This window comes from Momordica charantia, assembly GCF_013281855.1.
Source record: "Momordica charantia cultivar OHB3-1 chromosome 3 unlocalized genomic scaffold, Mcharantia_2.0 BLBB01000003.1, whole genome shotgun sequence".
NCBI lineage: Eukaryota > Viridiplantae > Streptophyta > Magnoliopsida > Cucurbitales > Cucurbitaceae > Momordica > Momordica charantia.
Window position 1 is genome coordinate 7966781 of NW_028275161.1, and position 15953 is coordinate 7982733.

Genomic DNA, 15953 nt, shown 5'->3' on the forward strand with positions numbered 1-15953 from the left:
CTGCACCATTAGTGCTTAGTGTTTCCTCTTTCCCATCCTTTCTCACAAACAAGTTAGTGGGACTTGCCACATGAAGATCTAGGAAAGATCGGTGTGCTAAGATCTTTCCCAAAAACTTTGGAGACAAGATGTGGCTGACCTTGAATTCGACAAAAAAGTGACTTGTAAGCTTGGTCAAACTCCACTTGGTCGAACAAAATACCATGCTCTGACCATTGGGACCCGACAGATCGTCCTTCTGCAACTAATTCTCTAACAACATTGTAGACACCATATTTGGTATGGCTCTCTTTTGTTAAATTCATTTAGCTATTTGTTATCATTATTATTTATTTTATTAAGTTTAATTTTAATTGTTTTGGTTAAAAATAACATAATTTACTTTATTATTAGTTTTAAGGTAAAGTTTTATTTAAATTAAATTTTAAAAATAGATTTTGTTTTTTTTTAAAATTTTTTTTTATTTCTTTTTAAGTTAAGGATTTTATTTAGATTTTTTTTAACAAATAGATTAAGAAGCAATCCTTCCTTTGATTTTTCTTGGTCAAAATTTACACGTGGCTTCTCTCCCTCATATTTCTCCCCTTTTTTTTCTCTATTCTTTTTTACCTTCCCTTGTTACTGTTGTCCTCTGTAGTATTTAAGAGAACTGCATAGAGGGACGGGGAGGAAAAAAACACAATGCAGTGAGGAAAATTTGTTTTTTTACCCTTTAGGAAAATCCAACATCCATTAAAGTTCACATTTTTTTCATTTTCCTTTTATTAACCATTTTTCCTTCGCATTTTTCCTCTTCCTCCATCTCCCCTCTTCCCCTCTTCTTCTTACTTTAAGTCCACATTCCCGACTGCATACACTCTTTTCCGGCGACCTCCAAGGTAGCCACGACGTCTCCAGTGACGGCAGCGGCCTCTACGTTCGGCACATAGATCTCCAACGACCAATTCCCACCAGCACAGTAGTTAGAGCACTCTTTCACCGCTTCAGACTCACGAGCACACCAAGAAATTCCTCCCTGCAGTAGGTGTTTTAAAAAAATGCTTTTGGAAATGATTTTTTTAAATGAGTTTGTTTTAAAATTTCTTTTTTTTAATGAGTTGGTTTTAAGATTTTTTTTTAATGAGTTTGTTTTAAATATATTTTTTAAATAAATTTGTTTTAAATATGATTTTTTTAAAAATAAGTTTGTTTTAAATATGATTTTTTTTAAACAAGTTTGTTTTAAATGAGATTTTTTTAAAATAAGTTTTAAAGAAGTTTGTTTTATGCGGATTTCAAATCTAAAACAAAATAGAGTAATTTTTTTTAATTTTTGATTTTAGTTTTTATTTTCTTTTTTATTTTAAACAAAATTTCAAAACAAAGATTTTTTATCATTGTTTTTTAAGAATTATTTCGAAAACTTGTTTTGTTGGTGGGGCTGTCTCACTGTTTATGTGTGTTGACCTCGGGCTGTGAGGTCCTTTTTTTGCCTTTAATATATCTATCTTTCCAAAAAAAAAAATTGTACATAGAAAATGATGTATAAGTATCCTTTCTTTCAAACTAACATACTTTGTCCTGGTGTTTGTATTCTGCCAAAGTTTTGTAGGATTTCTAACTCCTAACACCAATTCAAATTCAAACTCATTCTGCTTCAAGTCAATAGGTAGCCAAAAAGGCTTTTGTCAACTTCCCGTGACTTTAAGATCTCTTTCAATTGATTTTTATGAATCACAAAAAGAAGAATTTCAAAGAATGAGATGGAATCAAGTGAAGAGAGTTGAAGAGCAAAAGCAAAACTTTTCTAAATATGAAAATTTTATGACACAATCCAACGGAAAGGAGATTTCTAAAAAATGAAAACAAAAATCTACCTAAAATTTTATACAAGAAAAGAATTTATTTTCGAGCACTTGCAATAATGCATGAGGATGATATTACAAAATTGCTCTTGAATGTTAAGTATAGCACGGTATATTTGTTGTTACTATTCATTATGTTATTTTTATATATAGGTGACCATGAACAAGTGAAGTGTAAGGAAACAAATCCAAGCACAAAATCAACAATTCAAGTAGTTGGATATGATAACACTTGTAGAATCAACCAAAACACTTACAAAACAAACTCAAATGGAGGTCTAAAAGATCAGTAGACAAAGACTTCAAAGTAACTTTACAAGGTGAGTGTACTACACGTGATTATTTTCATATTGTTAACTTACTTATTTTTGTGAGAGGTTGCTTATTTGATTGGAGGGCGGATCCTTAGAAAAGAGGAGAAGATGATGATGTCTCATGCAACCATCAATTGCACCACCAACTATAGGAAGAAATTGTGTCCCCTCTACTTCAATTTCCTACACGCGCACAACCGCACTTGCATGTGCCCACTAACCTCACACAACATTGTCCACTGCCTTCACTCGCGTACACCAAACGCCCAAAGAAGCTCCATATAACATGCACACTCAATAGCACATCCATAATTTAATGTCAAAGGGGCACAAACTCATTTACATATAATAATGGAAAAATCATTTTTTACCCTGAACTTAGAAAAATGTATCAATTTTTGCTATCAACTTTCAATTTAATAAAATTGCATCTAAACTTAGATAAGTATTATTGTAATTTCACTGGATTTAAAGAAGTGTTGCAATTTTTACATTTTCATTTGAAAAAAAGCACTTTTCATGTGTCAAATTAATTATAAAATATATATTTAGTATAAAATTGATAGGATTCAAACATTAAAGCTAAATTTTCTCTTCATTTATAAATTTTTCTGGAGTTATTATTGATAGGTTGGAGACAGATGTCGAACTATACTCACTTTGGCAATAAAAGAATTCGCTTTTTATGGGAATTGATTGTGCCCCTACCTTTTTTTTTGGTTAAATTTAGTGTGTGAAATAGCAAAATTATTAAAGGTAAAAAATTACAATACTTATTTTAATTTAGTGTTCTCTTAATAAAATTGAAAGTTCCCAGTCAAAATTGATACAATTTGGTAAAAAATTATTTATATTCTTAAATATAATTTTCGATGCACTTACAATAAACCTTCGACCAAACTCTAATAAATGTATAATGATAATTTTTCTAATACTACATTAGCATAACTGCTTCGATAAAATATCTACCCATCAGCATTATTTAAGAATTACATGGAGTCCAAAGGGATGGCAAAAAAAAGCCTTGCAGGACCCGATCCTTGAGTACCCAACCTCTAATAGGGTGGAGGAATCATCGGAGAATCACCGATTTGACCGAGGATGAGGTCAAACTGGGGATCCCAATCGGAATTCCTGAAGACTGGACGGAGACGAAGGGAGGATTCCCCGTCCCATCCCCATCCTTTTTAATATTTTATTACTTTTTCTATTTTTTTATATAATAATATTAATATATACTTCTTAATTTTTTTTAACACAAACTAATATCTCATTTAACCACTTTTTGTTCACTTTTTATACTAATAATAACAAAAATTAATTAAAAAATTAAAAATTAAAAAATATATATATATATTTATAATGGGAAGAGTTCGAATGGGTTGGGGAATCCCCACCCATCCCCGATCGGAATCCCCACCCACAAAATTTTGGGGACGGGGTGAGGATGGGGAGAAAATCCCCAATGGGGCAGGGATGAGGATGGCCCAGCCCCACCCGTTGCCATCCCTAAGTCTAATAGTATTAAAAATTTTATTTTAAAAAATCTCATAACGTGAATAGAGAGTACATATTATATGAATATTATAAATTCTCCCAGCTGTACTCACATGTCGCATTCACATTCACAATGCTTGAAGGATGTTCCGAGAGAGGTACTCATATTATACAGAACTTATACTATTCATTAACATCTGAAAATTACCTAAACTGGTCTGATAAAATAAGACAGATGGGAATTAGCAAAGGTTTCAGGAGACCAAATACAGTTACTACTGGAGGGGGATCTGGTTAGGCTTCATTGTGACTGCAACATGGAGATTTTGTTGGAATCCCACAACACTCTCATAACGCCAATTTTCATTTCAGCCTCATGAAATGAGGTGCCTGTCGCATCGGATGGGTATGGAAGAACCATATTTTTATCAGCCTTCAGTTCATCAACGTCGACAACAAATGTTTCAAGTTCATCCAAATTTCTTCCGTACCATTTACCATATACCTGGTGAACTTTACCTCTCGCCACCTCCTCTCCAAGCACATCTACGAGAATGACGTACTGGCCAGGCTTCCAGTGAACAAATTCTGTCGGGCAAATGTTGCCAAATTCCGTGGTTGGACTCTTGGAACTGCTAACTGCATTAGTTCTTGATGTGATTCTCCGATCTCTTGCTGTATTAGTATTAGGTACATGTTTATCTTCACTTGGGCTATCAGGTGAGTCGCAGGATCCGGCTGCAGCCCCCCCTTGTTTATCTGGATTTACACCATCAGCTTCCAAGTTTGCACGGATATCCCTAGCTGTGCGCGCTAGCCTCGCTTTTCTATTGTTCAGCCTGTTCAGTCCAGAAGCGAAAACCGCTCAAAACACAAGCCGATACACTGAAACGATCAAGAGAGAGCAAGAGGGGTTGCTTACCAATTTTTAAGCTGGGATGGTGTAACCTCAGAACCCTGAGAAACATAACATACAAGCCACTTAAAACCAAGCATTGGTTATTTAGAAATAAGAGAACTGAAAGGGAAAAAATATGTCACATATGGGCTTTTTGGTGTATTTGACATACATAAGAAATTAATTGATCAGCCCAAAATTGGATTGAAGCTGAAAATCTCTGCATTTCAGGTTCATCCAATAGAGCTTTCTCAATTACTGTAACCTGCTTCTCGTTCATTACGGTACGTTTCCGTTTTCGTCTATGCTTTTCTTTGCTATGAACATTTTCAACCTTCTCTTCCTCTAGACTTCCACCTTGTTCTGTCTCTTTGGCATGCTCGTTGGGCTTTGAAAAATCAACAACGTCTATTTGCTGCATACTATTCCTTCCTCTAGCAGAGTTTGTGTCAGATCCACTAGTTTCAATATTCTGTATATCTCTCTCATCCTCTTTTGAACCTCCAGATTCCTTTCTACCAGATTCATCCTCATCTTTAACTAGAACCTGCTCCTGCTTCAACACGGCATCATCGCCCTGATCACATCGTTCACTGTCGAGACAAATTTCAGTTTCTTGAAAAGCAGAAGTCTCGGACATTCCTTCCTTCAAATTACCTTTCCCATTATCAGGATGTGGAAGTTCTCTCACTAAAGGTGACAAGCAACCTTCCGCACTCTGTGCATCCTGTTAGAGATCAAATATTCATACTTTACTACATAAGAAAAAATGCACTATTATTACACAAATAGAAGGAAAATCATCAAACATTGCCGTAAAAGTTGGAACGTAACTTGAGATTAATAACAATTTCTATTTCAAAAGTAGCGGGAAAAACATCAAGCATCTCATGATTAAAATCAATGCACCAATTGGAATATGCCAAAGGAAAATTGATCAGATATCTCATGAATAGTAAAAGTCTAGTTAAGAAATCACTTACACAAACTAAAAAACCTGAGTTTATTTGAATCCCTGGAAAACTTGTTATCTAAGTCAACTTTAACTATCAGATGGTTTCTTTTCACTTTTCCTTCCAAGAACATCACGAGCATGAGACCTCCAGACAGATTCACATACGTGAAAAGGAAGGGCAGTGAAGTGGATAATTAATTGGGCCCCACTTTTATATTAGAGACGTAGTTGGACATCTTGGCGCAGAGCTTGCTCTGGGAAGGAAAAGTACTTGACCATCTTGAAGAGGTGAGAATCATTGTACAGTCTAGTTTATTGCTTTGTTGGTGTTTTTATTCTACGATAGGTAAACTGAAACCCAATAATTAGTATTATTAGATCAAACAACCTTGGCATGCCCAAAACAATGGATAATAGAGTTGAAGCTACTGATCGGGACCAATGAGGGAGGAGGTTAAATGGTTATCATCGAAAACAGTGAAGACGATGGCAACAATCCTGGAATGGATAGGTATAATGATAAGGAGATGGGAGGAGTTGGAGAGGTCAGTAAGGAAACATATACAATTAGTAAGATAACACCAGACTCAGATTGTTTATAAAAGACAGAATGGTACGACTTACTCTCTTCTTCATTCCAAAGTCCTCAATCACCTGACTGAATTTCCAAACCATGCTTGCGGACTTTGTTTCAACCCATATAAGGATTTACGAAGACGACATACCTTCCCATTCTCCCCCTGAGCAACAAAACCTGGTAGTTGCTCCATATACGTCTTCTTGAAGATCACCATGGAGGAATGCATTTTTAATATCAAGATGCCAAGGAAATGAATAACCTGATAGAAGCCGATTTAGCAACTGGAGAAAAAGTATCAAAACAATAAGTCTGCGCATATCATTTAGCAACAAGACGAGCTTTCATACGGGCAATTGATCCATTAGGATGAACTTTAACAGCAAACATCCATTTACAACCGATAGGTTCTGCAGAAAGAGACTAAATCCCAAGTACCATTATCATCCAAGGCAGTCATCTCCTCCAACCAGGATGAGACAAAGCTTCATGAACAATTTTAGGAACAGATACAGACTCAAGGGATGCAAGAAACGAACAAATAAGTGAGGACAAATGGTTATCGGAAACAAAAGAAGAGACATGATACGTACAGTTACCTTTTCGAAGGGCAATAGGAAGGTCATCGCTCGTTCCTGGATCCACGGACGAGGAAGCTGTTGGTATAGGGCATGAGTCCGTCGGAGGTTGCCAACGAGAATAAACTTGAGTAACAGTTGGGAGAGAGGAATCAGGCACAGGCGGAGATGTATTGCTTGGAAGCATTTCAGTGGAAGTCATCATCTTCCTGTGAATGCTTCCCCTGACTTGTACTCAAGGATGATGAAAAATGAGTATCTTCAAAGAAAGCAACGTCAGGAGAGACAAGATATCTTTTGAGATCAGGACAATAACATCGATACCCTTTTTGAACACGAGAATAACCAAGAAAAATGCATTTCAACGACTTAGGATCTAATTTGGTGAGCTGGGGACGATCATCCCGAATGAAACAAGAGCAACCAAATATTTTAGGTTTAAGAGAAAATAAAGGTTGCGTAGGACATAGAGTACGATAAGGTATCTCACTCTCAAGAACTGATGAAGGCATGCGAGTAATCAAGAAGCAGGCTGTCGAGACAGCATCGGCCCAAAAATATTTTGGAACATGCATTTCAAATATTAAGGCCCTTGCTATTTCTAGAAGATGTCTATTTTTCCTTTTTGCAACTTCATTTTGAGACAAAGTACCACACACGAGGATTGGTGAAAAATACCATATTCACTCAAATAGGAGCCAAGAGCACCAGAAAAATATTCTTTAGTATTATCACTTCTTAGAACTTTAAGACGACCACCAAATTGAGTTCGAACTTCAGCATGAAAGTTACGAAAATGATAAAGTAATTCAGAACGATGTTTCATTAGATATAACCAAGTTACATGAGAAAAATCATCAACAAAGGTAACAAAATACCGAAACTCTTTTTTGGACTCAATAGGACAAGAGGACCCCAAATATCATAATGAACTAATTAAAAAGAGTAGTAGCTCGTTTATTGACTCTAGGATACAAACTGAGACGATGAAACTTAGCAAATTGACATGACTCACAATCTAAAGAATGCAAACTATGAAATTGACAACGAAGACTTTTAACACAGAGAGAGATGGATGACCTAAACGACAATATTCTTCAAAAAAAGATGGTACGCAAGTGCAAACAATAGCTCTAGGGATATGTGTATCAAATGTGTAGAGGTCATTAGATTCACACCCTTTACCAATAGTCTTCTTCGTCGTAAGATCCTGAAATAAGCAATAACCAAGGAAAAATAAGACACAACAATTGAGATCACGAGTAAGTTTACTGACAAAGATTAAATTAAATTGAGAATTGTGGTAGATTTAAGACAGAGGTCAATGAAAGAGATTTGGAAATATGCACTGTGTCAGAGCCAAGAACAGGAGAAGTGGTGTCATCTGCTATGGTAACATCAGGCAACAATGTAGATGAGAAGAAATTATCAAATAAATTAAGATTACCTGATATATGATTTGTTGCGTCAGAGTCAATGACCCATTTTGTTGCGGAGGAAAGAAAACATTTACTGGTGTTACCTGACACAGCGATTGCGGTAATCGAATTAGAGGACGATGCCGTCAATGACTCTTTATACTGTTGGAACTTAGCAAACTCTTCCGCAAGAATCATAACTAACTTGCCAGCATTATCAGGAGTAGATGCAACGTGTGCGGACTGTGTTCTCTTACCTTTATCAATAGCTTTCTGCATTCTCGCTTTGTATGTCTAAGCTTATGATAATAAATTAATAATTACATATAATGACATCTCCTGAATTTGATTTTGGAGCACTATAATTCCATCCTTGAGTATTCGAAGTCATGGAATTTCCTTGGTAGGTATTACCTCGGCATGCATTTGTACTACGTCCAACCAAAGCGTTGTTAGTTTGAGATGACAGGACGGGTTGTGACTTCTCAACGCAAAGTACTCGAGTGTATGCCTCCTTTAAAGCTAGAATTTCCGAACCAGAGAATAATTGATCTTTGGCCACGTCAAATTTAAGTGGAAGACCAAGAAGAAAACTTATAGTTGCTATTTGTTCGCGTTGGGCAAGCCGAACTTTTGCATCATTACTATCTGGGAGTAATCCATTAAACTCTGCATAAGTCTTTTTGTGTTCCATAAAGTAACTTGTAAGCGATTGGTCACCACACTCACGTTGGTAGAAGCGCTTGCAGATTTCAAATATTCGACTAACATTTCATTTTCCATAATAAAGGAATTCCAAGTATTTAAGCAATTTTTTAACAGACTCATACTCATTGACCATGCCAATAATGTCACCCTCAATCGAATTCTTGATCTGCAGAACCAGTCAAGCAATCATCCCGCAACCAAGCTTTCTGGTTCTCATCCTTAGGAGGATTTTCAGTTATGTGATCGTTCATATCAATATTTCGCTAAAAAAGACGACCATTTACTTCATGAAGAATAGTTTGATCCTGTTAAGGATCCCACATTGAAAAGAAAAGGGATCTAACAATGGTTTATAATACACATGGGCTACTCGTCTCATTTCCAATTGGTTTTGAGATGGAACCTCATGGATATTGATATGGTATCAGAGCCCAAAAACGCTCAAACGAGCAATCGGTCCAAAAATGGGATCCGGCCAAGATCGATGAGCCAAAAGAGCCACGATCTTGAGGGGGCATGTTAAGGCCCTTAACTTAAGGATCCCACATTGAAAAGAAAAGGGACCTAACAATGGTTTATAATACACATGGACTACTCCTCTCATTGCCAATTGGTTTTGAGATAGAACCCCATGGATATTGATAGATCCATTCAACTTATGTTTTGTAATTTTTTATAGCATTGGGATCATCTCAGATGCTACACTTGATTTCTTCTCTGCCATAACAAACAATCGAATTGATTCGATCCAAACAAATCAACTGAACTTAATGGCTGAACTGGACCAACTGAACCAAACTAGCCGAACCTGGCCAACTGAACCGGATCACTTGAACCGAACCGTGTGTTTTCTGAAACCAGAAACCCTAGCAGCCACACCTTCAATGGTGTTAGAGTATATATTAGTATATTTTATATTCTTGTATTAATATTAATTTGTCATTTACCTTCTCCTTATAGGATTAGGTCAACCTTGTATATTTGTCTATATATATAGACTTTAATAATGAGAATACATAACATTGGATTCTCTCCAACCTTAGTCTCTACATGGTATCAGAGATCTAGGTTTTCAGGTTTCTTGCCCATTAGGGTTTTTGCGCCCATTAGGGTTTTGCGCCCATTAAGGTTTTGTGCCCATTAGGGTTTTGGTTCATTGCTATCCAACACCACCACCGCCGCCGCCGACCACCGCCGCCGCCGTTTGCTGATTTGCCAGTTATTTTTCCAATTGCCATTCGTGGGTTTTGTCTCGCCGTCCTTCGCACCTTCGTCGCGGTGCGCTTCTATGACCGCCAATCGTCTTTACTCATCTGGTTGTCGTGGGGGAGCACTTGGGGTTTCTGGTTTCAGAAAACACCTAATCCGGTTTGGTTCCAACCGTTTGATTCATCTGTTTTGTTTGATTCGAGTGGTTTGGTCTGGTTCTGTCGTTTTGTTCAAATAAGTTCGCTTGTTTGTTATGGCTGAGAAGAAATCAATCGTAACTTCTGAGGTGATCTCAATGATATCAAAAATCACAGAACACAAGTTGAATGGATCAAACTATTCTTCATGGAAAATCAATGTTCGTCTTTTTTTTGCGAAGTATTGATATGGACGATCACATAACTGAGGATCCGCCTAAAGATGAGAGCAAGAAAGCTTGGTTGCGGGATGATGCTCGACTGGTTCTGCAGATCAAGAATTCGATCGAGGGTGACATTATTGGCTTGGTCAATGAATGTGAGTATGTTAAAGAGTTACTTAAATATTTAGAATTCCTTTATTCTGGAAAAGGAAATGTTAGTCGAATATTTGAAATTTGCAAGTGCTTCTACCAACCTGAGTTTGGTGACCAATCTCTTACAAATTACTTTATGGAACACAAACGAATTTACGCAGAGTTTAATGCATTACTGCCAGATAGTAATGATGCAAAAGTTCGGCTTGCCCAACGCGAACAACTAGCAGTTATCAGTTTTCTTCTTGGTCTTCCACCTAGATTTGATGTGGCCAAAGACCAATTACTCTCTGGTTCGGAAATTCCAGCTTTAGAGGAGGCATACACTCGAGTACTTCGAGTTGAGAAGTCACAACCCGTCTTGTCATCTCAATATAATAGTGCTTTGGTTGGACGTAGTACAAATGCAAACAGAGGTAATACCTACCAAGGGAATTCCACGACTTCGAACGCTCAACGTTCTAGTGCTCCAAAGTCAAATTTAGGAGATATTATTTTTTGCAATTATTGCCATAAGCCTGGTCATACAAAACGAGAATGTAGAAAGCTATTGAATAGAGGTCAGAAAACACAGTCTGCCCATGTTGCATCTACTCTTGATAATGCTGGCAAGTTAGTTACAATTCCTGCGGAAGAATTTGCTAAGTTCCAACAGTATGAAGAGTCATTGACGGCATCGTCCTCTAATCTGATTACCGCCATCGCTGAGTCAGGTAACACCAGTAAATGTCTTATTTCCTCCACATCAAAATGGGTCATTGACTCTGGTGCGACAAATCATATGTCAGGTATCCTTAACTTATTTCCTAATTTCTCCCCATCTGCATCTTTGTCTGATGTTACCATAGCAAATGGCACAACTTCTCTTGTTCTTGGCTCTAGCACAGTTCATCTTTCCACATCCCTTTCACTAACATCTGTTTTAAATTTACCACAATTTTCTTTTAATTTGATCTCTGTTAGTAAACTCACTTGTGATCTTAATTGTTGTGTCTTATTCTTCCCTGGTTATTGCCTGTTTCAGGATCTTACGACGAAGAAGACTATTGGTAAAGAGCGTAAATGTACTTATCATGTTTCTTCTTTTGTCTCATATAACCATTTGTCCTCACCTACTTGTTCGTTTCTTGCATCCCTTGAGTCTGTATCTGTTCCTAAAACTGTTCATGAAGCTTTGTCTCATCCTGGTTGGCGGGTTGCTATGTTGGAGGAAATGACTGCCTTAGATGACAATGGTACTTGGGATTTAGTGTCTCTTCCTGCAGAAAAAAAAACCTATCGGTTGTAAATGGGTGTTTGCTGTTAAAGTTCATCCTGATGGATCCATTGCCCGTTTGAAAGCTCGCCTTGTTGCTAAAGGGTACGCGCAGACTTATGGAATTGATTATAGTGATACTTTTTTCTCCAGTTGCTAAATTGACTTCTGTTAGGTTATTCGTTTCCTTGACATCTATTCACCATTGGCCGTTACATCAGCTTGATATTAAAAATGCCTTCCTCCATGGTGATCTTCAAAAGGAAGTCTCTCCAACCTTAGTCTCTACAAATGGAAAACAAACCACGAACGGCGAACCGGCGAGCCCACGGGAAGCAGCGAATAGCGACAACGATTAACGACGACGGTGACGGTGGGCAAGCACGATGGCAGTGACGGTGGGCAAGTGCGATGGCAGTGAAGGATGCGACGGTGGCCTACAAACAGAGTAGCATTGGGGACGGCGGCGGAAGAAGCTTGCGACTGCAACGGCGGCGACGGAAGCTTGCGACTGCAACTGCAGTAGCAGAAGCTTGCGACTGCAACGGCGGCGGCGGAAGCTTGCGACTGTGACGGTGGCAGAAGGCGACGACGACAGTCGTGGGCGATGGTGGTGGCGGCAGCGAGGGACGATAGCGCGATGGCGACTGAGTTCCAATGAACACTTGCAAGAAAGTGTTCCAAACCTCAAACCCTAATAGGTGCAAAACCCTAATGGGCACAAAATCCTAGGATTCAAAAATTTTAGAGGAAACCTAGGACTCTGATACTACATAGAGACTAAGGTTGGAGAGAATTCAATGTCACTTATTCTCATTATTATTGGAGAGAATCCAATGTCACTTATTCTCATTATTAAAGTCTATATATATAGACAAATGTACAAAGTTAACCTAATTCTATAAGAATAAAATAACAGACAAATTAATACGTATTAATACAAGAGAATAAAATATATTAATATATATACTCTAACACTAACAATCCCATTTTGGCCGGATCCAAGAAAATGAAACAGGGAAAACATGCAAGTCCCAGTTTGGTAAGGTACTGCAAAGTTAAATGGGTTAACATCTAGGAAGCACTGACACGCTGAAATGGGCAGGGTGTCGGTGTCCGACACGTGTCCAACACGTGTCCGACACGCGCCAACACGCGGCCGACACGTATCCGACATGCGATTAAGGTGTCCGAAATTTTTTTTTTATTTTCGGACATGCGTTAGACACGCCGTCAATACGCGTCTGACACAGACGGGACACGCCAGTGAGTTTTTTTTTTCCTTGTTAAAGTAAGTGTTTTTAAAGAAATTGGGCTTCAATATGGTTTTTTAACAGGCCCACAGCCCATTAGGGTTATGTAAAGTTTTACTTCTCTCTTCCCCCTCTTGGATTCACGCATGCAAGGTTAAAAGAAAAAAAAATTCTTCACCTGCTTCCCCACGCTCTTCACGTACAAGTTGGGGAAAATGTTTAGAAGGTTTTGTTCCATTTTGATTTATAGTCTTTGTTTGTAAGACTTGTTTTATTGGATATTGGATGTTGTTTATGACATTGATTATTGCATGAATGTTATGGACCTATGGTATTTATGTTGATGTTTAAAGGTAAAAATAGTATTAAATATTGATAATATGATAAAATATGCACACATATATATTAAAAAAATAAATAAATAACGTGTCCCCAACGTATCGTGTCCTACTTTTTTGGAAATTGACGTGTCGCCGTGTCTATGTCGTGTCGTATCCGTGTCGCGTGTCCGTGTCAGTGCCTCTTAGGTTAACATAAAAAGAAATAGGCATAGTATGAATATCATCCAAATTGGTGATCAAAATTCAAATTTAGTATAAAGTGAACGAATTAAAAAATTGAAAAGAGGAGTAACGAGGAGAAGATGGAGAAGAAGGATGAATTTGGATCAAATAACTAGTCCATTCATTCAATGTATAGGATTCCTATCACTCATCCAAATTTTTTTTTTCTTTTGTTTAGTACAACAAATGTAGGGTGGGTACTAACATTCAACTACAAGGAGGTGATAGGTGTCTTATCCAATAAACTATGCTCAGATTGACAACACCGAATTGATTTTGCTGATATCAAATTTAGAAAACTTATTGTTAGGAACCCGAATACACCAAAAGAAACTAAGTAACTATATTACAATATCTAAAGAGAAATTACAATATTGATAGCCTTTCGAGAGGACTATCTCTCCCCCAAGAACCATGCTCAGTTCTTCACCAAAATACTATTCTCAAAGATATTCTTCTCCTCTCCCTACTACCCCTATTTTTAACAACTCACCCCTAACTATAATTATCCTAATACCCCCACTAATATACTAATATCCCTAAATTGTCGCTACTAGGACTCTCACATTACCCTGCCCTTCAAAGACACCTTGTCCTCAATGTGTGAATACATCAACTTAAAATTAAAATATTGAGAATTTTTTTTTTAATCTACCCATCCAAAATTACCGAAATAGCAAAATAAAAAAAAAAAAAACCCCAGCTCAATACTGCAGTCCCTCCATTTTCACCCGCAAGCAAAGGTCCACCAACATTCAAAGCCCAGTACAATAGCTCTTCCATTCTCGTTAACAAGCCAAAAACCCACCAGCACTCCCTTTGCCCAAGCCCATGGCCCAATCATCCATAATAGTATGCTGCCCCTTTTCTTTATTATAGACAAAATAGGATGATTATTTTTATCCAATTGATTGGGGCCTTTTTAAATCATCCATAATAGTCTGCTGCCCCTTTCCTTTATTATAGACAGAATAGTACAACAGCTCTTCCATTCTCGTTAACAAGCCAAAAACCCACCAGCACTCCCTTTGCCCAAGCCCATGGCCCAATCATCCATAATAGTCTGCGAACTCTTTCCTTTATTATAGACAAAATAGGATGATTATTTTTATCCAATTGATTGGGCCCCCTTTTAAATCGGTTTAGCCCTATCTCCAACCCACCTAGTTTCTTTCTTCCAAAATCCTCCTAGTATGGTAACCCTAACTCCATCCTCGTCAACTCACTCCCCTGCACTTCACCTTTCCATCGCCGCCCACCCCTGTTGTGCTAATATTTCATCCGGTGCTTATTCATCCACCAGCTGCCGCGCAACAATGATCCTACACTCTCCGTGTTTATGCAAGGATGTGCACAAAAGTGTATTTCAGATTGCAGCTCGAACTCAGCCTCCGGACCGATCTGAACACTTGGGCGGACCTGCACAAAAAGGTGAGCACTCCGACGATCAAGTCAATATAGGTCGGATTCCCAGTTTAGTTCGAGGTCAGAAATCATCGTACCTGATCGTGGAGTGAGGTCCTCTACTTATGGGTGGTAGTCCCGCTAATATCGCGACGGTTACACCCGGTAATCTCGGGACCATCGGTTACACCCGGTAATCTCGGGACCGACGGTTATACCCGATAATCACGCTGCTAATAGTAGCTCACATCGGCCCCCACCGAGCTTCTCGGTAGGTCAGACCTCGACCGGGTTCACTTCGGCCCTCATACTTAGCATCTGTCAACGCTAGTGGTGGTGATCTCGGCCTTCCGAGCTGGGCATGACTCATGAGTCATCTTGGAGCACCAATAGGGGTCCTCCACGTGTCCAGGGTATTCTCTTCCCCAAACATTGGCCCCCTCTCTGTCTGGTCCGATCTCGACCTGGCAGAGAAGTTTGTTCGATTTGCTTCGGACACGTGGCGACTTCCTATTCGTGGGGAAATACAACCGTTGCGGAAGATTTATCGTGGGAATATTCAAATATTCTGACGCTTCGGATCTCAGGGAGGATCCTAGCCGCTCGTTGATTACACGTGTACGGTGGGGAAATTTTTCCGACGGGCTATAAATACCCCCAATCCTTCAGGTCATACCTTACGTTCCCTGAATTCTTGGAGTTCGATCTGAAGGTAGCTCGAACCCTTGGTAGGTCGGTCTCTTCCCTCACTCTCTCTTTCGAACGTAGTTGCCATGTCGTCCTCCTTTAGCAGCAACTTAGGATCCGATGAGGATTTAGCTCGTAGGTTAGAGTCCGAGCTCGAGGAAATAGAAAACTTTAGATTCTCCGATGACGGGGAGGATAGTGACGCCTCCACCTCGGGTCAGGGTTTGGAATACCCTTCTAGGATACCTGAGCACTACCTCGGATCCCTTCGTAGGGGGT

General features: G+C 38.5%; 1 protein-coding gene across 5 annotated transcripts in view; it reads right to left on the reverse strand.

Annotated features, from left to right (window-relative positions):
• Positions 1-3709: 3709 nt before the first annotated feature.
• LOC111023196 (sequence-specific DNA binding transcription factor ATNDX) overlaps positions 3710-15953 on the reverse strand; it is a 92489-nt gene continuing 80245 nt past the window's right edge. For all 5 annotated transcript variants that reach the window (XM_088121499.1, XM_022300573.2, XM_022300572.2 and 2 more), the window contains 3 exons: positions 4726-5280; positions 4578-4612; positions 3710-4494 (listed from right to left, as the gene is read on the reverse strand). In XM_088121499.1, the coding sequence (XP_087977625.1) occupies positions 3957-4494; positions 4578-4612; positions 4726-5280 (1128 nt within the window). In that variant the 3' untranslated portion in view covers positions 3710-3956. The remainder of the gene's footprint in view (positions 4495-4577; positions 4613-4725; positions 5281-15953) is intronic.